The sequence below is a fragment of the Macaca fascicularis genome, chromosome 6 (assembly GCF_037993035.2).
Source record: "Macaca fascicularis isolate 582-1 chromosome 6, T2T-MFA8v1.1".
Lineage (NCBI taxonomy): Eukaryota > Metazoa > Chordata > Mammalia > Primates > Cercopithecidae > Macaca > Macaca fascicularis.
The window spans coordinates 58,477,772-58,501,369 of NC_088380.1; the positions used below are offsets into that span (position 1 = coordinate 58,477,772).

At 36.6% G+C, this 23,598-nt stretch overlaps 1 protein-coding gene across 4 annotated transcripts in view; it reads left to right on the forward strand.

Annotated features, from left to right (window-relative positions):
- ITGA2 (integrin subunit alpha 2) overlaps positions 1-23,598 on the forward strand; it is a 105,816-nt gene that overhangs the window by 70,348 nt on the left and 11,870 nt on the right. For 3 of the 4 annotated variants that reach the window (XM_005556877.5, XM_045393700.3, XM_065546244.2), the window contains 15 exons: positions 146-291; positions 2,036-2,179; positions 4,164-4,367; positions 5,124-5,260; positions 6,392-6,531; positions 9,381-9,532; positions 11,217-11,327; positions 11,895-11,977; positions 12,399-12,540; positions 13,656-13,748; positions 14,332-14,408; positions 15,779-15,862; positions 19,374-19,476; positions 21,102-21,212; positions 22,185-22,286. In XM_005556877.5, the coding sequence (XP_005556934.1) occupies positions 146-291; positions 2,036-2,179; positions 4,164-4,367; positions 5,124-5,260; positions 6,392-6,531; positions 9,381-9,532; positions 11,217-11,327; positions 11,895-11,977; positions 12,399-12,540; positions 13,656-13,748; positions 14,332-14,408; positions 15,779-15,862; positions 19,374-19,476; positions 21,102-21,212; positions 22,185-22,286 (1,829 nt within the window). The remainder of the gene's footprint in view (positions 1-145; positions 292-2,035; positions 2,180-4,163; positions 4,368-5,123; positions 5,261-6,391; positions 6,532-9,380; positions 9,533-11,216; positions 11,328-11,894; positions 11,978-12,398; positions 12,541-13,655; positions 13,749-14,331; positions 14,409-15,778; positions 15,863-19,373; positions 19,477-21,101; positions 21,213-22,184; positions 22,287-23,598) is intronic. The other variant, XR_010587369.2, reaches the window with a different exon arrangement.

Consider the following 23,598-nt stretch of genomic DNA (forward strand, 5'->3'; position numbering starts at 1 on the left):
TGTCCTCAGTGATGTATTCAGGAACACTAGAAACTTTGCATCACATCTAACACAAAAGGATCTCTGGTCACCTTTACTAACTTATTTTAACCTTGTTTTGCTCAGATATTCAATGGTAATCACTCTTATGCTCCTTACGTTTTAGGTTACTCTGTGGCTGCAATTTCTACTGGAGAAAGCACCCACTTTGTTGCTGGTGCTCCTCGGGCAAATTATACCGGCCAGATAGTGCTGTACAGTGTGAATGAGAATGGCAATGTCACAGTTATTCAGGCTCACCGAGGTGACCAGGTAAATCTCACTGTTTAGCTGGTGAAATTAATTTTATGGGCAACCGGGCAGGTGGGGAGTCGGGTGAGCAGAAGTGGAAACCAACATGACCTGAGTGCTTACTCTGTAATCTGAGTTTATTAGTGTATTCCTTAAATCGTCACAACAATACCAAGAAGACAGCCCTCCCTTTTGACAACTGCCTGGGAATTTAGCTAGCTTTCTAAGGTCACACAGTGTCCATGGATTGAGCCGTCATTAAAACTCAGTCCTTTCTGGACTCAGAGGTTGTCCTGTTTGATTACATCCCCTTCATGTTTTTGACTCCCTGGATTAATAATGCATGGACATTATTTAGTTGTGATGGCAGGCACCTAACCACTGCTTTGTAGGTAAGCACACACCAGAAACAAGGATTTGGAGAGGAAATAATCAGAAGAAGGGAGCAAAATAACATTATAAAGACTGAATTTCTGCGTCTGGACCTGTCAAAATGTCCTTTTAGTTTCGAAGATTCTAAAAGTAAAACAATTATCTTCTCTGCCACTTTCAACTGATGGGTGACAGTTTGGTAGTCAGACCCTATGATGAATCCCAGTTATGGCCCACTACAGCAAAGATCTGTTGCTAGGGCAAAGGTCAGCTGATTGCTTCCTGTTTCCTTACTAAACAGTTTTGACCCAGGGGCTTGACACACATTTAAAATGAGCATCGCTAATCCCTGACAGCCAACAAAAAGTGGTTTCCTTCTTTGAGCTGGAGAAACTTACAAAGATTTCTCTTCTCTTAGATTGAGTGTGATCCTGCTATTGCTATGGATTTTCTAGGAGTAAGAAGACCTGAGCTCTTGACTTCCATGACCATAAATTAGCATACTTTATGTGACCATAAATTAGCACATACTTTTCTCTCTCTTTTGATATTTTAAAGAAGTTCCTTTTTAATTTAGAAAATAACAGTGATAGTATTATGAAAGGAATCATTTCTTAGTCATTTCTAAATCCTTAAAAAGTGTTCACATAGGCATGCATTGAATGCTGTTGAATGAGGTGAATGTTCAAAGTCTCAGCTTTTCTTATTTTAATTTATCTCCACCTAGTCCTCCTGTCCCAATCTATCCAGCAACTGCTTACCTGTCTCATATCATGCCTTGTACACTTACATCATCATATGTGCTTCACCACTTCCGTCCGCCTAGAAAACTCCATGTCCTTCTTACTTTGCAATTCAAATGATATTTTAACTTTCTAAGCCTTCCTGACTCTCCTGCTCTCTGATCACTCAGCATTTGGAACTTTCCTCTATTACAATTTATTTTACCATAGAAGCTTAATTATTTATTCTCCCTGCCTCTACCTCTCCTGCCTTTCACTATGACAGACCTCACATACCTACGAAAGGTTTGCCTTATAAGTATGCCTTTGACCCCCTGGTGTCAGAAACACCTGGAATGCTAATTTAAATTGCTGTGTTCTGGATCACATCCTAGACATTACATCAGAATCTCTAGAAATGGGTCTCAGGGATCTGTATTTCAAAGACATTTTCTTGGAGATACTTGTGCACACTAAGATTTAAGAACCAGGTGTTAGATGGTATTAGAACCTGCGGGAAGGGACTATGCTGTCTGTCTTCATATTCCTAGCACTTTGCAAATAGTAAACACTCAATTTTTGTGTATTGAATGAGCAAGTAAATGTTCAGTGTAATATTAGAAGTATGTGAATCCTAGGAATTCTAAGGTTAACATGTTTTATTGCTCCAGATTGGCTCCTATTTCGGTAGCGTGCTATGTTCAGTTGATGTGGATAAAGACACCATTACAGATGTGCTCTTGGTAGGTGCACCAATGTACATGAATGACCTAAAGAAAGAGGAAGGAAGAGTCTACCTGTTTACTATCAAAAAGGTAAAAAAAAAAAAAAAAATCATTAAACTAACAGCTTAATTTGCTTTAGTATTGACAATTTAACCTGCATTTGGAAAGAAAATTTATTATTATTGCATGATAATTTGCACAGATAGTATGGTTTACATTTCATCATTTTTGAGGATGTCCCCATTAAGTTATGATTTTAAAAATTACATTAATGGGAAAAACTAGAGTTGAATGTATAGTGTACTGCCATTTTCCATGAGAGGTCTTTGAATATATAGTCTCATGCAAACAAAGCCATTCTAAGTGTACATTATTTATTGAAATATGCATACACACAAACATTTGTGTATTTCTCTAGTATCACGTGTAATTTTTTCTATAAAGACAGAAATAACAGGGCAATGCTATCTTGTTATCAGTTGACAGTGAAAAACACAAGTTGGACCAGGCACATTGTAAATTCCATGTGATCCCAGATGCTTTCTACATTAGTTTGTCAGGAAGTGTCATTGCTTAGTGTAACATTTCGGCATGTGTCCAGCTCTTGAAGTTTCAAGTCCTTCCACAAAAAAAACCATACGTGAACATGGAAAAGCATAATATTTCCAATTTGTAGACTGAACTCTCTAAATCCATGTATATAAATATAGTTAACTCCTTGAAATAAAAAAAGAAAACCACATTAAAGACACAGATTGACACAGAAAATTATATGACAACAGAAGGGAAAGGATGGCAAAGAGAAGCTGATGTTAAAGTAGTAAATATTATGGTTAAGTGTTGTGATATTTTGTCGTACCCGATGTATTGATATTTATGTAAAAATTAACCTCTTAACAGATGTAATTAATTAAAACAATTCTAAAGCATTTATACATATAAAGAATGTATAATTGAGTATCCACAAAGGCTGGACCTATTTACTTGTTTGAAAAACTGACAAATCCCCCATTCTTTAAATATTTCTTACTTGTGAGATATACTGAATTGTCATTAATTGTTGAAAATGAAAAGATCTTTTAATACCGTGTCAAACTCAGTAACAATTTTTGTAAGATTATAATAGAGGAGAAAGAATCAACACTGACCCAGTTTCATGGTTGAGAAACATTGCTTTCTTGTGAAGTCATGAAATATTTCCATACTTTATTATGAAATCTAAGAAAAAAAATTGTGTTTTACAAGGAAATGTCTTTTCCTTCACACAGAATTATTTAGTGTTTTTAATAATGGAGATATTAATCTCATTTTCTACTTCCTGTACCATTATAATTATGTCACTATTTGGTCATTTTTACAGAAAGCCTAAATTAAGATATTGTGTTTTATTTTGTTCTGTGTCTGCTTTAATTTCAATCAAGATATTAGTAGTTTTCACCAGAAAAATTTTAAATCAAAAGGTTGGAAATAGGTGAAGATCGTATTATTGAGAGGAAAATGAGACCAAGAAATTGATGCTGTTCAGCTACAGGAAAGAGAATTGTCTCCTTTCACCTTGGTTTAGGAGCAGATATTTATGACCTGAAATTCTTATTTATAATTCTGATCATAAATAGTTCAGGTTTAAAATTCTATCCATTTTTAACATTAAAAAATTTAGTTTGGTCATCGATTGCTCTGAAATTTATTTTCTTTTTTATCATATGTTTTTCACTTTTTTAAATGGATGGGGTCTTGCTCTGTCACCCAGGCTGGAGTGCAGTGGTAGGATCATAGCTCACTGCAGCCTCTAATTCCTGGGCTCAACCGATCCTCCCACTTCAGCCTCCTGAGAGCGAGGACTACAGGTGTGTGCCACCACTCCTGGCTAACTTTTTACAAAAATGTTTTGTAGAGACAGGGTCTCACTATTGCTTAAGCAGGTCTCAAATACCTGGCTTCAAGCAGTCCTTCTGCCTCAGCCCCTGGAATCTTTGGGATTACAGGCATGCGTCACCACACCCAGCTGCTCTGAATTTTAATTATACAAGTTGTAAGGTTTGCTTTAATCATCCTTTTGTTCCCCCTTTGCAAGGGCATTTTGAGTCAGCACCAATTTCTTGAAGGCCCCGAGGGCATTGAAAATGCTCGATTTGGTTCAGCAATTGCAGCTCTTTCAGACATCAACATGGATGGCTTTAACGATGTGATTGTTGGTTCGCCACTAGAAAATCAGAATTCTGGAGCTGTATACATTTATAATGGTCATCAGGGCACTGTCCGCACGAAGTATTCCCAGGTAATCCAGGAGCTGCCGAGACGTATGTATTTGTAGGTCTTACCATATTAGACGTAGAAAGCGTCATGTAAACCATGCAATCCATCCCTCTTATTTTCTAACTTCATTATTTCACTCAACAAATGTTAAATGAGCCTCCACTATGTGCCAAGCACTGTTCTAGACTCTGGGGATGCTATAAGAACAGGACAGACACAATTCTGATCTTTGTGTGCCTTATATTATATTGGAGGAGACAAATGAAAAAAAAGAAGTAGATAAGACCAAGCGTTCCAGATAGTAATAAAGGAAATTTTTTAAAAGCAAATGAAATTAAAATAGGAAATAAAATTTCAAAAATAGGAGTATGAGGTGGTTGAAGGGGTGACTAATGAGGCCTCACTGTGCAGTCAATTTTGAAGTAAGACCTGAGGGAAAAGAACTAGGAATGGAACCCTGTACCTGAACTTGCCTCAATTTGCTCCCAGCCCACTGATCTTTTCACTGGTTTATGATTTTTATTAAAGATGTATGCTGTCCCCATGATGAAAATGTGGCTGTAAGAGTGATACAGAGATCAGATAATAAGACGTGACTAAAAAACTAATCTTTAGAATTTGTAGAGAATGTTTATTCAAATAAACAAATGTTTATTCCAGATTGTGTTTACAATCTGGAAAATGACTACATAGAAAATATAATAATGAAATGCAGAGGCTGCCATTTTCTGGTTCAGCTGTTGTGTGCTATAATTTCGTGTCAAACTTGCTCTTTTAGAAAATCTTGGGATCCGATGGAGCCTTTAGGAGCCATCTCCAGTACTTTGGGAGGTCCTTGGATGGCTATGGAGATTTAAATGGGGATTCCATCACTGATGTGTCCATTGGTGCCTTTGGACAAGTGGTTCAACTCTGGTGAGTCAGGAAGAGCCAGACACAAACTACAAATTACCTGCTAAGAAAGCAGAACATGTCTGTACTGATATTATAGAAATGCCACATGCATTCTATAAGACTATAGGAAATTGATGTATCATAGTTTGCCCAAAGGAATAAATGTGTTTTTCCAAGTGCGAAAAATAGATATATTTGCTCACCATTAGTAATACATTTCTCTCCTCATATGGTGAGTAAAAACAGTGCATAGAAAACATAAATTTCTGGAAATGGTATCCAGGCTATTTCTGAATGTTGTCTTCCAATAAATAGCCTTATCTCAGCATACAGAAGGGAAGCCTCATGAGAGTGCATTTAGAATACTGAAAACTCAGACAGCACAAGTAAAGTGTAACTTCTATGTGACTAAAAAGTATATTTTAAAATTATTAGTCATAAACAATAAGCCATTATTTAGGTTTAGCTGACCTCTCATTGACTTCCATAGGAATTGAAGATTCAGGTGGAACAATATGAAGGTCATGTGATTCAAGGTCAAAAATAAACATATTGGACTGGCAAGGGAATAGAATCAGAAAGAAGTTGATTATTCAATCAAGAATCTCCATTCATTTGTCTCTGTCAAAAAATGTGCTTTAAAGTCCAAATATTTGAACAATAGAATAATATTCATTGATTGTTTTTTATTTCTGAGTTTAATGATACTATTTACAAATCTCACTGGTGCTTTTAAAGAATGAAGTGCATTATTTCTATTGCAGAATGAAGCTTTTATGTGGAAAAAATAAAACTCAAGAATAATATTTAAGACATTAAAAAACAAGAAAATATATTTACTGAACAAATCGGTTAAAATCATTTCAGAGTAGCATTATCAAGAGTACCTACATGTATCCCAGAACTTAAAGTATAATAAATAAATAAATAAATAAATATGTTAAATGTGGATTATGTCAGTGATGCAATCACAAATTAAAAAAAAAAAATTATGTCTGTCTGCCATCTTAGAGCCTTCAAATATAAACTACTGCTAACGTGCTTTAGAGAGAAAAATTCAGTAATGCTGGTACTGGGTCCTCTTTGATAAAGGATATAATACATGTGCTCAGTAATAACATCCATCCATCTGTTCCTCTTTATGTCTTTTAGGTCACAAAGTATTGCTGATATAGCTATAGAAGCTTCATTCACACCAGAAAAAATCACTTTGGTCAATAAGAATGCTCAGATAATTCTCAAACTCTGCTTCAGTGCAAAGTTCAGACCTACTAAGCAAAACAATCAAGTGGGTGCGTAGATCTGAAATAATCTATATAGAAATTGGTTGGCTTACAGAGTTTTAGTCCTGAATATAACATATTTTGGTTTGTAGGCCAAGAGAAATAAGGGTCTTTGGTTACAGACACTTAAGTTTCCATACACTGGAGATGCCTGAGAATGGTTCATTAGTCATGGAAGGTTAGTTTAGATCTTCCTTCCACATCTCTAGAAGGTTCTGCTGCAGAAAGTTGTAATCTCTATGACATAACCAAGGGCCCTCCTGTTTCCATCCTTTGAGTTTCTCTTACCTCCACTTCTCATACTTAAAACCTTGAGCATACACAGATTATGCTGAACGGTCACTCAGATGACTATATCATGTTGGTTATGCCATGATCTATATAGGACAGGTTCAGTAAAAGTATCAAGTATTTTTCCTGTTCTTGAGCAATTAATAAAAATGAAATAATGAAAGAAAACATGAAAAGCAATATATAACTTTTCCCAGTGTGTTAAATATTCTAAATAATACAGAGAAATGAATGAAAATCTGAATTATGTCTCATTAGATGGGGAAGGGTGAGGAAATCGTTGTGGGCAAGTGTCAGCAGGAATTATTGTCTTTTCTCTTGGGCTGGCCAAGTTGTCTTTCAAGGCCTGGCAAAGGTCCTGCCTCCTCTTCGAAGCTTTTTCTAAGCACATTATCTCACCTTCATCTCTCCTGCCCCAGTTATCTCACCATGCTCAATACATAACTTGCAATTTAACACTTGATTCAAAACTACCTTCTTTCATGAACCGCTGCTTCATGGGTCCCCATTCCCCTTCCATCAGAATTTGGCTTTAAACTTCAGAACCTGTAGCTCCTATAGGAATTCAGTTAAGTGACAAATACATTACCTTAAAACTGAAAATACAGAAGCAGTTTATTTGCCATTATTCATACCAAGATACAAATAAGGTGAGAACACAAACAAAATTAGATTCAAATCTCAACGTGCTTTCCATATTTTCCTACTTTTCATATCCATTTGGAAGTTTTCCCTGCAGGTGTTCAAAGATTGACCTAATTTTGAGTAGCATATCTCACTTGACCTGCCTTGTAGCACATCTAACTGAGCACACATGATAGTTAAGTCAGAAACCGTTGCTGTATAAACATTGTGGCTAGTCTGCCTAATAGATTAACTTGGGAAATATGTTAGTTGGCAGAAACAGCGGGCTGGTCAGCTCTTCTGGCCCTGAAGCAAAGATGTGTCTCACGTTATCTTCCCTTTTTGACTATACTTCAACCCTTATGGCGATGCACACTCAAAAATTCTACTTTCAGAGAATTTCCTTCCCATCTACAGCCTGCCGAGGGTTTCTGGCCTTTCTTACTATTGGGCGTCTTTCACTGTAAATCTTTTTTCCTGATGCCTTCAGGTCCACACTGACAAGCCAAGTGAAATGATTGTGAGCTCATTTGTCACTTCATTGCTTGGCAATAATAGTATGTAAGACATGAATCCCATCTTCACTACTGTGGAAAGTGAATTTATAAAGCATATGGTTTCTATCATTTATTGCATCAGGTGCACACTCTAGTTTAAGATTAATAACATAGCCTACAAAGCTATCTGTCATTTTTACACAGCTGCTTGAAAAAAGAAAAGGAAAAGCATTATAACATGGACTAACTTTGTCCTAACTGCACTCACCTCCCTGCCATTGTTTTTCCTTTACATCATCTTCACAACTTATTTTTAGTTTATTTAATTCTTTAATATTTTATCTATCTTTGTTGGCATTGTTAAGTCATTGGAGCAAGAAAAATTGTACAACATATATGATAGTTTTTTTCAAAGTAACATGTAGAATTCATATTTTGGGAAGTATATACAACCTTTAAAATATTGAAAATAATAAAGTAAGATAGAATAACTCCAAATAAGGCAGTAAGACAGCTGATGCTGTGAATGGCACCAGATGTTCTCTCTCAGTTTTGGACATATGGCCAGTGGACTTTAGTTGAAGGTAATAATTCTGATAGCTTAGACATTGGCTACTGACATCAGTTATTATCACATAATTTTTTTTCATGGGTTGGTATTAGGAAACAGAGGTTCAAAGAGGGTAAGTAAATTGCCCCAAGTCACAGAGCTCATAAACAGCAGAATTAGGATTCAAACCAAGTCTGCCTGATTGAGACTTTATTGCTGCAGTGTTGCATGCATTTCCCTATGTGAGCATCTAGAATAGGCCAGGCACTGTCCATGTTCCCTTAGAGTATCTCTGTTAATCTTCACAATAACAATTAATTCTTACAACTGGATAGAAGCAGAAAGACCATGAGCTCTTATTTCAAAAATACCCAACTTTTACTTCTGACTAGCTGCGTGAACTTAGGTGAATTATTTTACATCACTTATTCTAGTTCATTATTTGAAAAATAAGATAATAAATTCACTTTCCAGATTCATTGTAAAACTTGTATGGCATATATGAGAATGTGTCCGATCACTGGTGCTCAGCAACTGTTCCTTTCCATTCTGCGTCTCCGCGTTATGAGTAATGAAGCCCGTGCTTGTGGGAGTGAGCAATTTGCCCAGGTTCATCACAGTAGGTTTCCTGGCAGCAAGTCTAGTTTTCTTTCCACTGCTCCCAGCCACATTTCTCTGAATCACATTTCTTTGTATGCACAGTCACCTACGTCACATCAGAGCTAGAATGACAAATGGTATGTGGTGCTGGCTATGGTTCACAAGCCACCAATACGAAGACTATTTCCATATTTTCTTGATGTAAGATACTTTGTCCAAGAAGACACAATAAAGTAGAGATGCTTTTTCCTATAAGTTGATTTGAAGTAACATTTCTTTATGATTTTTTATCATAGCCATTGTATATAACATCACACTTGATGCAGATGGATTTTCATCCAGAGTAACCTCCAGGGGGTTATTTAAAGAAAACAATGAAAGGTGCCTGCAGAAGAATATGGTAGTAAATCAAGCACAGAGTTGCCCCGAGCACATCATTTATATACAGGTGAGGCCTCAGGACCAACCCTTTTCATTTTATTTCTTCTAAAGACAAATGAGTGGTAAAAGTCTAAAATAGAAGCTTATGAGTTAGAAAATGTTTGCCCTTCTAATGAATGCCTTTCTTACGTAATTCCATAAATAAGAAGCATATTTACTTTATGCTAATACTTATGGTCACAATCTATTATTATATAAGTCAGCAGCATCAGATTTCATTCGGAATTGCAATGAAAGGGCTAAAAATACAATTCTTAAAGAAATCATAGATACAGTGTTTTCTTAAATGTTTAACAGAGAGAACTTTCCATTGGCAATAAATTTTATTTTGATAGTTTCCTATCAGGGAAAAATTTTATTTATTGTTCAGCTACTGAAAAATAAGTCCAATTGTGGTTTCTACTATTAGATTTCAGTTACCATAGATGCCATGTAGTAGATTATGAGATAACAATTATTTGTTCTAATTGTATGCTATAATTACTGTATTTAACATGGATTTTGAAAATTTCCCAAGTAAGAAAAATGCTTTTCAGGAGAACACTTCCAACCAGAAATTTATTTTATAAATGATGTGAATATTTCCACCTTGGAAACCACATAATGGCATTTGAAAGGATAATTTACTCAGGAAACCACTTTTTTAAAAAGGATATTTAAGTACTTTCTTAGAATATGGTTCTCAGAATTTAAGGAGCAAAGGAACTGCCAGGGAAACTTTCGGGAAATGTATATTCCGGGTTCTTACCATCAGAAATCTAGGTTTGAAGGCCCAAGGAATATGCAGGTCTAAGGAGCACCACAATTATTTCTCATGTAAATGGATGGTACAGAGAGATCTTACTTCAAGAAATGCTAAGTGTAAACACTAGAAAAACATATTGACGGTTAAATGAATTAAAATCAGTTGAGTTGTTTAGTTAATTTTTCAGTTTGAAGGTTTCTTGTTTGTGAAGACATGGACTTCTTTGTTGTTAAGGTGATAATTTTATAGATTCTTTAAAGGAAAAAATCTTTTTTCCCTTCTCTCCCATCCTGTGCTAAGTGGTGGATCAGATTATACTCGTAATCCCTAGTGAGGAAATGGAGACAGCCAAGCTGTTTTTCTTTAAAGTAAAAAAAAAAAAAAAAAAACCCTCTTTCTCTATTTGATATCAATGCCAGTTAAAGTACATCCTACTTGCTAAGCCCACAGCCAGCGAAGGAAACATCTCCTCATAGCCCAGAGCTATCATGGTAGACAAGCCCCCAGAAGGAGTAAGTCCTTCTGGGAGGACTTCTGGGAGGCCCCCAAGAGTTAAGAGTAAGTCCTGCCTGTGAATGGACTAAAGAATACCAAGATACCGCTTCTGAGTAAAAGGCAAATTCAAATGTTAGGGTTTCACTTGTATAGACATAGTGCTTTCTTGACAAGAACTGATGAGCTTCATTAACTAAGAATCCCTGCTTCAAATTCTTACTAGACCCAAGTCTCCTTTGGTTTCTTAGTAGAAGAGAGGCTAAAAGCAGAATTAGGTTGGAAGAAAAGAAGTGAGTCTTGATTATTCAAAACAAAGATATTCTGCATAATTGAGAGCTGACTGTGCTCTTAATTGTAAACACATCTGTAATCGTTTTCTTGTTTTAATGCTGCTGTGCCCTAATAAACTGACTCTGTCTCTCCCTGTATGTTTGTGTGTGTGTATGTTTAGGAGCCCTCTGATGTTGTCAACTCTTTGGATTTGCGTGTGGACATCAGTCTGGAAAACCCTGGCACTAGCCCTGCCCTTGAAGCCTATTCTGAGACTACCAAGGTCTTCAGTGTAAGTGCAGCTTACACTTCCTGGATTTAGACTGGCAAACAAAGTTTCACAGTCACTACAATAGTGTCTGAAGGATACTTAGGATGCAGCCTGTAAATTCTTAATTTTCTTAAATGAAATACAATTACATTTGCATAAAGTTCACTAACACTTAAGTTCCATGACAGTAAGGATTTTTGTTTTTCTTGTTCACTGCTGTATTTCCAGTCCCTAGACCTGGGCCTGGCCCATTGTATGTGTTCAACGCATATTTGTTGAAGAAATAAATAAAAATAAAGTAAATGCCTTGTGCTCACCACTCAAAAAATATTACCAATACATATGAAGCTCTGTGTATCACTGTCCCCGCCATAGACACTTTCATCTAGCTCCCCCTGCGCAAATGATTATCTTGAATTTTGTGTTTATTAATGCTTTTCTTTACTATTTTGTTAAACATTTATATATTCCTAGAACATTGTTTGGTTTTATACTTTTTGTAAATAGAATAATACTGTATGTATTCTTCTGTAATTTGCTTTTTCAACCCAAGAGCAAATGTATGGATCTTTTTTTCCTTTTTTGTAGATTCCTTTCCACAAAGACTGTGGTGAGGATGGACTTTGCATTGCTGATCTAGTTCTAGATGTCCGACAAATACCAGCTGCTCAGTAAGTTTTACTTTAAAACTCATTGTAAAATGTAGAAATAAAAGACACATTAGATTACTTTATTCAAGTGAATGTTTATAGAGTTTTTCTACAAAAGAAACATTCATAACTAACAAGACCTTTAAAAACTAAATTTCAATGTCTACTATCCACATAAGAGTAAATTAATAAGAAATATAAAATTATCTGTATTTAAATAGTTCCATTCCCTCTAATATAATAGCAACAAAGAACAAAATCCAAACGCAGTTACTTATTTGTTGTCAGTATCATTTTAATGCAAAGATAGTTTATTACAAAGCAATTTTCTCAGTATTCTAGGTAAGTCTAAAGAGTTTAGTTTTTTAATGAGTGAAATTTTAAAATACTGGCCTTTTTATTTAACAGTAATGGCTTCCTCCCTCCTTTTTGCTTTTAACAGAGAACAACCCTTTACTGTCAGCAACCAAAACAAAAGGTTAACATTTTCAGTAACACTGAAAAACAAAAGGGAAAGTGCATACAACACTGGAATTGTTGTTGATTTTTCAGAAAACTTGTTTTTTGCATCATTCTCCCTGCCGGTATGTGATGAGACCCTGCGCTTACTTCTACCATGCTTCCTACTTATCGATCACTCTATGTCCTCTGAGTTGTTTAAAGAAGCACCTTAACCCTCAGCATGATCAGTCTGAACTTTGTGGCTTCCGACTAGTTAAATCGCATGAGAACATAGTCTGGCTCTATATCTAGATTCTGCTTGACAACTCGGGTCAGTTTTTCCCTTATCCTGAGACTTGGCAGCAGTAGCCAGACACTCCCATAACTCTTCTTGAGCCATCAGTGTGATGAGGCTGCTGCATTCTGCACAGATGCGGTGCACTTGCTCTGAGACATTTGAGTCCCAAAGCTCAGCCTGAGCTTTGCAACTACGGTTGCTGCTGCTGCCAAGATGATGCACATCAGCAAAGCCAGCTAATCACATTGACTTGATCGTTATACCAGGAACACACTTGACCGTGAGTGCTCCCTGGTCCCTCCCCTACCACCAAATGATGAAGAAAAAAGGGAGAGAAGGAAAAGCTGAGATTTTCCAAATGAACTACTTGATTAAAGGATTAAATAGTGATTTCATTTAATTTAAAGTTAATGTGATCTTAATAGGCTTAGAGTTCTAAACCTAATCTGACCTTGCTGTTTAAACATCCTGTGCCAAGTGGCAACTACTTCTTTTAAAGGGGGGAAAAAAAACCTGAAGAAAACAAAACGAAACAAAACAACAACAACAACAGAAACCCTTCAAATTATTTAAAATACGAACACCAATATATTCTTCTCTTGAAAATGCTTCAAATAAATTGAGAAAAACATATTCCTAAAGCCAGCATTTTAAAATACTGAATTAAAGCTATTTGTGCATCTGAAATCTAAAAACTATCTTTTTCTGAGGAAAAAAATACAGTATTTAATCTTTTCTTTGGTTTGTTGGATGTCCTAGGTATCTTTAGGGCTAGCAGCAAAAATAGTATATTAGCCACCTGGGCAGTATAAAATTTCAAGTCTTGAGGGATAATAAATTATTTCAGTCTGAACCCACCTTACTGCTAAAATGTCACTGTACCTCTTTCACCAGGTGTGTGCATACACAGCCAAATATTATATGCCAATTGATCATTGTTGTTTCCTTGGTCTTGTTCAGGTTGATGGGACAGAAGTAACATGCCAGGTGGCTGCATCTCAGAAGTCTGTTGCCTGTGATGTAGGCTACCCTGCTTTAAAGAGAGAACAACAGGTACAGCTTGCATTTCATCCTCCAGTCCATACAAGCCCTCCTCAGCACATACGCTGATTTACCAACATAACATCCTGCTATCATAATTTGATAGGCATCACAAAATAACTGGCTGCATACTTAGGGGAAGTTTTCAATATCTGAATGTTTTCTTTAAATTATTAATAAAAATGGGATTTTCTCCATGCAATTCATTCCAAAAGGTACACACAATATGGAAGGTTCTTTTTGTCTAAATATGTCGAGCGACATTGGTCAAAGCACTCTACACAGAGTCATGGAGATCATTTATTAACCCCTGTTAACAAGTTTCACATCAGCTCATAGCTTCTAAATTCAGACAGGTATATGCACCTGGATAACTTACATGTGTCACTTGGAAGTCAAGCTTTTCTAATTCTAATGTGAAGCATAGTGAAACAAGGTGGACAAATAAAGATATTTTATAAATTGGAAAACTTAAGGTATATAAAATTCAGAATCAAATTTGAGTGAGTTTACTTTTATGGGAAGCATTTTTTTTTTCACATTGACCCCTGAGTATGAAGCATCATAGACTGAGAAATTTTAATTTTGTCTTTAGGTGACCTTTACTATTAACTTCGACTTCAATCTTCAAAACCTTCAGAATCAGGCATCTCTCAGTTTCCAAGCCTTAAGGTAAAACATAATTAAGTCATCAATGGAATGATGGATAGCTTTATATTTCTCTTTTTTTTTAAATTTATTTATTATTATTATTATTATACAAGTTCTAGGGTACATGTGCATAACGTGCAGGTTTGTTACATATGTATACTTGTGCCATGTTGGTGTGCTGCACCCATCAACTCGTCAGCACCCATCAACTCGTCATTTACATCAGGTATAACTCCCAATGCTATCCCTCTCCCCTCCCCCCTCCCCATGATAGGCCCTGGTGTGTGATGTTCCCCTTCCCGAGTCCAAGTGATCTCATTGTTCAGTTCCCACCTATGAGTGAGAATATGCGGTGCTTTGTTTTCTGTTCTTGTGATAGTTTGCTAAGAATGATGGTTTCCAGCTGCATCCATGTCCCTACAAAGGGCACGAACTCATGCTTTTTGATGGCTGCATAGTATTCCATGGTGTATATGTGCCACATTTTCTTAATCCAGTCTGTCACTGATGGACATTTGGGTTGATTCCAAGTCTTTGCTATTGTGAATAGTGCCACAATAAACATACGTGTGCATGTGTCTTTATAGCAGCATGATTTATAATCCTTTGGGTATATACCCAGTAATGGGATGGCTGGGTCATATGGTACATCTAGTTCTAGATCCTTGAGGAATTGCCATACTGTTTTCCATAATGGTTGAACTAGTTTACAATCCCACCAACAGTGTAAAAGTGTTCCTATTTCTCCACATCCTCTCCAGCACCTGTTGTTTCCTGACTTTTTAATGATTGCCATTCTAACTGGTGTGAGATGGTATCTCATTGTGGTTTTGATTTGCATTTCTCTGATGGCCAGTGATGATGAGCATTTTTTCATGTGTCTGTTGGCTGTATGAATGTCTTCTTTTGAGAAATGTCTGTTCATATCCTTTGCCCACTTTTTGATGGGGTTGTTTGTTTTTTTCTTGTAAATTTGTTTGAGTTCTTTGTAGGTTCTGGCTATTAGCCCTTTGTCAGATGAGTAGATAGCAAAAATTTTTTCCCACTCTGTAGGTTGCCTGTTCACTCTGATGGTAGTTTCTTTTGCTGTGCAGAAGCTCTTTAGTTTAATGAGATCCCATTTGTCAATTTTGGCTTTTGCTGCCGTTGCTTTTGGTGTTTTAGACATGAAGTCTTTGCCCATGCTTATGTCCTGAATGGTACTACCTAGGTTTTCTTCTAGGGTTTTTATGGTATTAGGTCTAACATTTAAGTCTCTAATCTATCTTGAATTAATTTTCGTATAAGGAGTAAAGAAAGGATCCAGTTTCAGCTTTCTACTTATGGCTAGCCAATTTTCCCAGCACCATTTATTAAATAGGGAATCAATTTCGTAATGTTTCTTTCTATAGTGAAAGCCAAGAAGAAAACGAGCCTGATAATTTGGTCAACCTCAAAATTCCTCTCCTGTATGATGCTGAAATTCACTTAACAAGGTAGGTGAAGCGGTGGGTAACCTGTTATCACTAACACCAACTCTAGATCAGAAGATTTTTGGCTCATGGCTAAATAAGTCCTCTGTATGCTCATTCTTAACTGAAGAATTTGAATTACAATTCTTGTCAACTAAAACAGAAGTCCACAGACATATCGGTCCCTAGGAAAACCTTGAGTGACTCATTAGGTTTATTAAACTAACGAGAACAGCCCAGAAAGGCAGAGAAAGATCCCTGTAGCCACACATCACAGGCACACTTCACATTGCAGGCCCTCTGAGTAGCTGCAAACATTTTCAAAATGTTGAAACAGAACTCTCAAAGGTCCTGAGAATTGTCTGCACTTTCTTCTCACTGCCTGCTTCCCATTGTATATGAGATCTCAAGCGGTATCCCCATTCCTGGACATTGAGGCCCCAAGCACAAAGTTTTACACACAGTAGTTTCACAATAAATATTGAATCTAGTCACGGTTTGAATATTCAAATATTGAAACTAGATCAAGTCTAGTTTCTGAGTGAAAAATTCCTAACGTATCAGATTAGGGTTTTCTTCCAGCCAGGAGGAAATGAGGTTTTTTCCAAAGGAGGTCATCCATAAAGAAATGCTTTGTTCCCTGTTTTTACCTGCCCAAAGCAAGCAAACCTGAGAGCAGTGGTGTAAATGTTACTGGTTGATACCAGCTGTCTTTAATTGTTCAGGGGGACGGGTGTCTTGGGAAGTGGGTGACATCCACATTTCACAGGTTCTAATAGATTGATATCACTTTAACTCATACATAGAAATAAGGTGAGTTCATGGCAGACAAACTGGGGCACAGTTGTGCAGGTGCAATGGGCCCAGGTGATGCCCTCCTACAGGCCTGGGAGCCAGAGTTCTCTACTTGGTGAAGCACTAGGACAGCTTCCCAGCACAGATCAATGACCCCTGAATAGCACACTGCAGCACTTTCCCAAGAAATCCAGTGACAGCAGGTTTGTCTAATTTCTACCACAATCACCCCAGCCCCTAAGAGCATGGAATCTGTAGATCATTCAATAGCTCTCTGAGCAAAAACAAAAAGGAAAATATGTCATGATGTCTAGAGCTTGAGCCAAAGAGCAAAGATGAAAAGAATGCTTCTGTATCAAGTGAGTTGCAAACAGCACAAGCAGAAGCAAAATACAGTCCAAATAATACATCTCTGAAAAAGTCATCAGTAACTGCAGACTTCAAAGGATCCCCACTTGCTAAAATAAGGCATTGGAAACAAATGCAACCAACCCAAATTGATGTTACCACATTACCTGAATATTTTCCTTCTTATATTGATCCTTTCTTCTAAATATTTTTTGTCAATCCAGTCTTTTTATTATTCTACTGTCCTACAATGGCCAATATTTTTCCAGATATTTAAGAATGAAATAAATGTAAGATTGAAATGAGACTTTACTTTTACTAATTATCATATTAGGCATGTATTTTTGTAATGGCAACTTGAATTCAAATGTATTCTAATGTTCTTTAAAATATATCCTCAAAAACATTAACGTAGAGAATTATAAAGGACAAAAGCTAAAATGGCTCCTAGTCCTACTACCGAGAAAACCCAAACATTAGAGAAAGATACACAGTGAGAGATCATCCCTCCCCACCTTCCCTAGTGCCACTCCCCACAGGGGACTAACAAGACTTTTCCGAATATCTTCCAGATACAGGGTTGCTTATCTACCAGGATATATGCATATAACGCACACACACACACACACACACACACACACACACACATACATATACACACACACACATTTTATTACCCAAAAGGAATGCTAAAATACTCTTCTGTACCTTGCATTTTACATAATCTTTGGAAAGTTTTCATATGAGGACATACAGATCCAACTTATTCCAGTTCTGACTGGATCATAATTTATATAACCAATTCAATATTAACAAGATATTTGGTTGTTTTGCATTTTTATTTTGTTTGGTTTAACCATCACAAGCAATGCTGCAAAAAAATTTAACAAACATCTTAACAAACTTTTGAAAAAAATCCTACCCAATAACTTAGTGTATTTCTTAGCAACAACTTTGATACTGTATAACTGTACAATTATACTGTAAAAAAAAGATGGGTAGAAATAACGATAATAGTATTATTTCTGAAGCAGGATCCCCCTGAGTATAGATAACTATTATTATAAATATATTGATCAACACTTAAGTAGCCTAAGGAACACTTAAGTAACAAATGGAAAAGTGTCAGATCTCTTTAAAATGAAAGAGAGACCATATTAATTTAGAAATTGGCCCCATTTAGGATCTCACACAAAGATCTTCTGGAAGGCATAGGAAATAATTCATGCACACACATCCAAGCTTTCTGTTTCAAATCCTAGTCAGTTTTCCCATTTTCCATGTCAGGCTGACAAATCATTGTTTCCTCTCATATATAACCTTGACAAATACATCCACTCAAGTCTCCCTATGACATATTTTCCTTTTATAGACTTGGAAAAAATTCATTAAGGCATAAAAGAGGGAAAGACAAGGTTTTAGTACAGAAACCCAAAAAAATTCTACTTCAGAAAATGCCCACTCCAAGTTTTTAAGAAATAGAATTAACATTCTATAATTAACATAAATTGTCCAGTGGGAATAAATGGAAAGGATATGCACAGTGTTCTCAGACCCCTACCATCACCACTCATACCTTAATCCCCAACCCAAAGAAGCTACCCTGGTTGGAATCCCACCTCAGAGCCCCATAAATGAGTGAGGAGAGGGAAGGTCCCCAGTTTCATTCTAGTCTGAGTGGTCCTATGAGGGTTTCTCTAATCTCATCATCACTTTGCTTGCAGAACTTTGTTGGTAATCTTAAGCAAAGAAGTTAAGATCAATCCAGTGTGTTTAGGTCCAGAATACTAAAACTTCTGGATCAGCCATCTTAAAGGTGGTCTCTACACTAATGGCGGAAACAGATTTGACCAACCCCATTCAGACTAAACCATTTGAATTGGTTTGCAACTAAAGAAGGATAGGAAGAATGAATAATACAGGCATCCAGTAATGAACACTGAAGGTGCTCAATACCCTGTTATTACATTTGAGCCACAGCAAGGTGAAAACCCCTGGCTTATAAATCCATTTATTCAACCAACAAGTACTGACTGTCTACTATGTTAACATGCTAGTCAATGTAACGGTAATCTTGGGAAGAGTTCTACTGTCAATTCTAAAGTAATGCTTTTGTACTTATTTAGAAACTTGACAATTCGTAGACATATAATGCACAAACTCTTAGCAGAAAGTCCACAAAGAAATATGTTTTGAGAGGAATTTATGTTAGTCTTAGAAACATACATTGGACCATAAGCCCATAACAAGCATTTCTTTTGATTTGGTGCCTTTGTAACTAAAAGTAAAATTTATTTTAACCTAAACTATAAGATACTTAAATAAAAGAAATATTAACCTTCAAGAACAAAAGCAAACTAAAATATTTGGCTTTACAAACATCATCCAACAGATCTACCAACATAAATTTTTATGAAATCTCTTCGGATGGGAATGTTCCTTCAATCGTGCACAGTTTTGAAGATATTGGTCCAAAATTCATCTTCTCCCTGAAGGTTGGTAAGCCTGTCATAAGGATGGCAAATCCAGGAGAAAGCGAGAAGAAAAAAAACATGAGTCTGGAAATAAAAGGAAAAAGTAAAAAGAAATTGAAATACATCCGTGGTTCTCAAACTTGGGTGTGCATCAAAATCACCTGGAGGAATTGTGAAAACACAGATACTGGGCTTTATCTCCAGGGTTTCAGATTCAGTAGGTCTGGGGTGGGCCTCTACATTTGCATATCTAACAAGCTCCCAAGTGATGCTTATGCTGCTGGTCCAGGTGCCATACTTTGATAACCGATAGGCTAGATCATAGACAAGTAAACAACTGGGCTTTGTGCGTAGTTATGTGTCTTGGGTAAGAGATAATTGATATATTTTGAAGGCAAATGTTCAATATTAACCAACAGAGTATTACTATAAAGGTATTGCTGTGGGTAAAAGTCTTTGGAATATAATTATTATGTCAATTTATCCTTAGAGACCACTTCTGTTTGAATTTTCCTTTTGTATACAAATCTGTACAGCAATACTAGGTAGTATCTAAAAATATTTTTGAACCAAATTCTATTTACTATTAGAAAGCAATTATTAATCTAAAGATTACTACCAGATATATGAAGATAACTTAATTTGTGAAAGAATAACTATTTTATAATGTAATAAAATTAAATAAACTTTGGAAAGTAAAAAGAATTTATCCACTATCCTAAGTCAATACCATTTTATTTTTGTTCATTTCTCACTAGTTTGTTACATGGTTGCAACCCTGCAATTTTGTGATAAAAAAATCTTTAGAAGAATCTTTATGATCTAGATACTATAATAGAATTTATAAAATGTGGATGGTATTTGGCAACTACATTCTTTAATGGGGCATCTATTCAAGTAGTGGTAATAACATTCATAGAGTGTGTAATAAGTACCAGCCGTTGTATCAAGTGCTTTACATATGTTATCCCATTTAGTTCCCAGATCAGTTTTGAGCTTGGTATTATTTCCAGGGATGTTATTTAAAATATTTAAATAACCAGTAGGGTATGAGCCCTGGCCAATTAGAACAGAAACCCCCACCAGTTAGAACAGATGCTGTACAAGTGCCCTGTGCCAGCACATTCCTGCTGAATTTCTGATCATCTTTATTTTACGAATAAGAAAAGCACAGAGAGGTCAAGTTCCTTGCCCAAGCCACACTGCTAATCAGCAGCAGACTGGGACAGCACACCCTGGCATCCCAACCCCACAGATGGCATTTTAACCATTTACACCACATGTCTTGCAAGTCACAAATTACCCATTAACATTGTAGATGTTGAGTTTTTTTCCATTGAGCCATTTATGCCTACTGTTCCATTATTGGAACACGAAGCATGTGGGAGTTACTTATATCCTACTGCTCAAAGTCATCGCCAAAGTATGATTGAAATTTCAAAAAAAAATGCAACCTCAGGCATAAATGTGTTTTAAGAGGTGAGACACAGAGACTTGAAGTGTGACTATAAAGTGATGGCTCACTTTCATTTGGACTCAATCTTACCACCTCGTAGTTGCCCTTCATCAACACAGGGGTTACTGGTGAATTTCCTGGCATCATGTACATCCTGTTGCAGTACCGGCGCATTTTATTCTCTATGTAGGTAACAACAGGAAGTGTTCCAGTAAGCATGGCAACTGTAATCATCCACATCCCTCAATATACCAAAGAAAAGAACCCACTGATGTACCTAACTGGGGTGCAAACAGACAAGGTAAAGAATACAAAATTGCCTAAAAAATATGCACTTTCAAGATGGAAATAACCCATGAGATTAGGTGATCATGTCTGACATTTTACGGATGGGAAACAGACGGTAACTCCTATGCAGCCCAGGTGCCAACTGACTAGCAGTTAATTTCATATTAGAAGAAGAATATTGTTACAAGAAAACAAATGTTTGAGTCTAGGGAATTGCAGGTGGCAGAAATTATTCCAAAAACCCCATTTTGGCCAGGTGAAGATCTGACTTTGACAGGCCCTGTGCAGGCTGGGAAGTGAGAGGCTGAACCTGTATGGGAAGCTTAGCAGGTCTTCACAGCTGCAGTGAGGAGCTGGTCTTCAAGCAGCCAGCCTGGACTTTCTCCTGGTAATACTCAACCCTGGCTGTTCATTTTAATCTCTCTGTTTGCTCTTTTAAATAAGAGTGCCCAGACCTAACCTAGGTAATTAAATCAGAATCTCTAGGGATAAGATTCCTACACTAGGGTTTTTCTTTAACCACCCCCACTCCATCCACCCCGTGATTCTAGCACGCATCCTGGGCTGACAAGCACAGCTCTAGCCAAACCCCTTGACACTGGCTCATCTTCAGTCCAACAGTGGTATTATTCAATAGTTGTTTTATTCCTGTAGTGTGCATAGGGGGCTACAGGAAAATCAAAATCCTAAAATGTTCCAGAGAAAATTACCCTGAATTATTCACAGTGTTTAGCTATTACAGATTTGCCTCATCATATGTGGGCTATAAGAACCTAGCCCACCTCATCAGTTCACATCAGGAGCATTTAAATACTTCATGTTTACCTGACGATTATATGAAGTGTGGCCAGGTCAGCGGCATTGAAAGAATCCTAACAGCCCTTCCCAGGCCCCTACAAGTGATAGGAGGATTTCCTAACCTGTTGAAAGGAACATTATAAACTGTTTTGTTTCTGAAGTCTGATCAGGTGTTCTTCTTTTATAGGCTGGTGACATCAGTTGTAATGCAGATATCAATCCACTGAAAATAGGACAAACATCTTCTGTATCTTTCAAAAGTGAAAATTTCAGGCACACCAAAGAATTGGTGAGGACAAGTTAACGTATGAAAGCTCCCCTTATTCATTTATTTCACCTGTGATCAGGATGCTGCTTTTCTCCCACCAACTGATATCATAGAGCTTACTTATTTTGACTTTGATGCTTACATGAGTCAAGATTTAGAAAATATTTAGAAAATATTCAAAATACGGTTTTGAAACCCACAGTTACTTTTGCACCAACCTAATACGTGTTCAAATCTAGGTTACTGGAATTATCTTATGCCACTTCTTATAAAATACAAGTTCCAGATTTCATGACATCAGAAAAACTCATGTGAAGCTATTGTGTTTATGCCTTGTGCCCTTTGGAAACAAGGCAAAGAGCTGCGAAGGAACTGGGTGTGTGCTACAGAGGAGAAGCCCCTTAAATCCCCCTTCCACATACTACTGCTGTTTTTTATTTAGCTGTGAAATATGCTGCTGCACTTCTTTGTTTTTCAATATTTTGTTTTCCTGCTGTCAAGCTATGCCTGCTTCTTTGGGAAAGAGATGAGTCTAGCATCTGGCATGGTGCTTGGCACATATTAAATATTGAAATAAGTAAACCTTTAGTAAGCAATAACTCCTAAACAAACCACAGCTCTCCCCTATGAACAGTATTGGAATTCTCCTGGTTTTCTTTGATTGCAATTGTTTTATTTTGTGAAGGATGGGGAAAACAGGAAACCAGAAGAATAAAATTATGTTTCTTTTAATGTGTATTAATCTACAAATAGGTAAATGCATGCTGTAACGGAGGTGGGCCATGCTACCTTTTGGCCTGGAACATAGGTCAATATTCATAGATTTTCAATTAATCACTTCATTTTTTAATGCAGTTTTAAGTTCATGGAAGAATTGAGTGGAAAGTACAGAAGTTTCTCATATACCCCCTGTCCCGCACAGCCTCCCCCACTATCAAAATCCTGCACCAGAGTGGTATACTTGTTACAATCGATGAAACTACATTAATGTATCATCATCAACCAAAATCCATAGTTTACATTAGGGTTCACTCTTGGTGTTGTTAAAATCCATGCTGTGGAATTTGACAAATGTAAAATGACATGTATCCCCCACTATAGTATCATACAGTGTATATTCACTGCCTTCCACATCATCGGTGCTCTGCTTATTCATTCCACCCGCCCCACTAGCCCTTGGAACCACTGATCCTCTTTCGGTCAACTTTTTTTTAAAATCTAGGGAGTCTATCATTAGGTTTAATGACAAAATTGTAGTATATTTTGTGTATGTTTAATAATTATTTAACTAGTACATTGTTGATAAACAAGTTACAGTTTGGGGGGGTTGGGT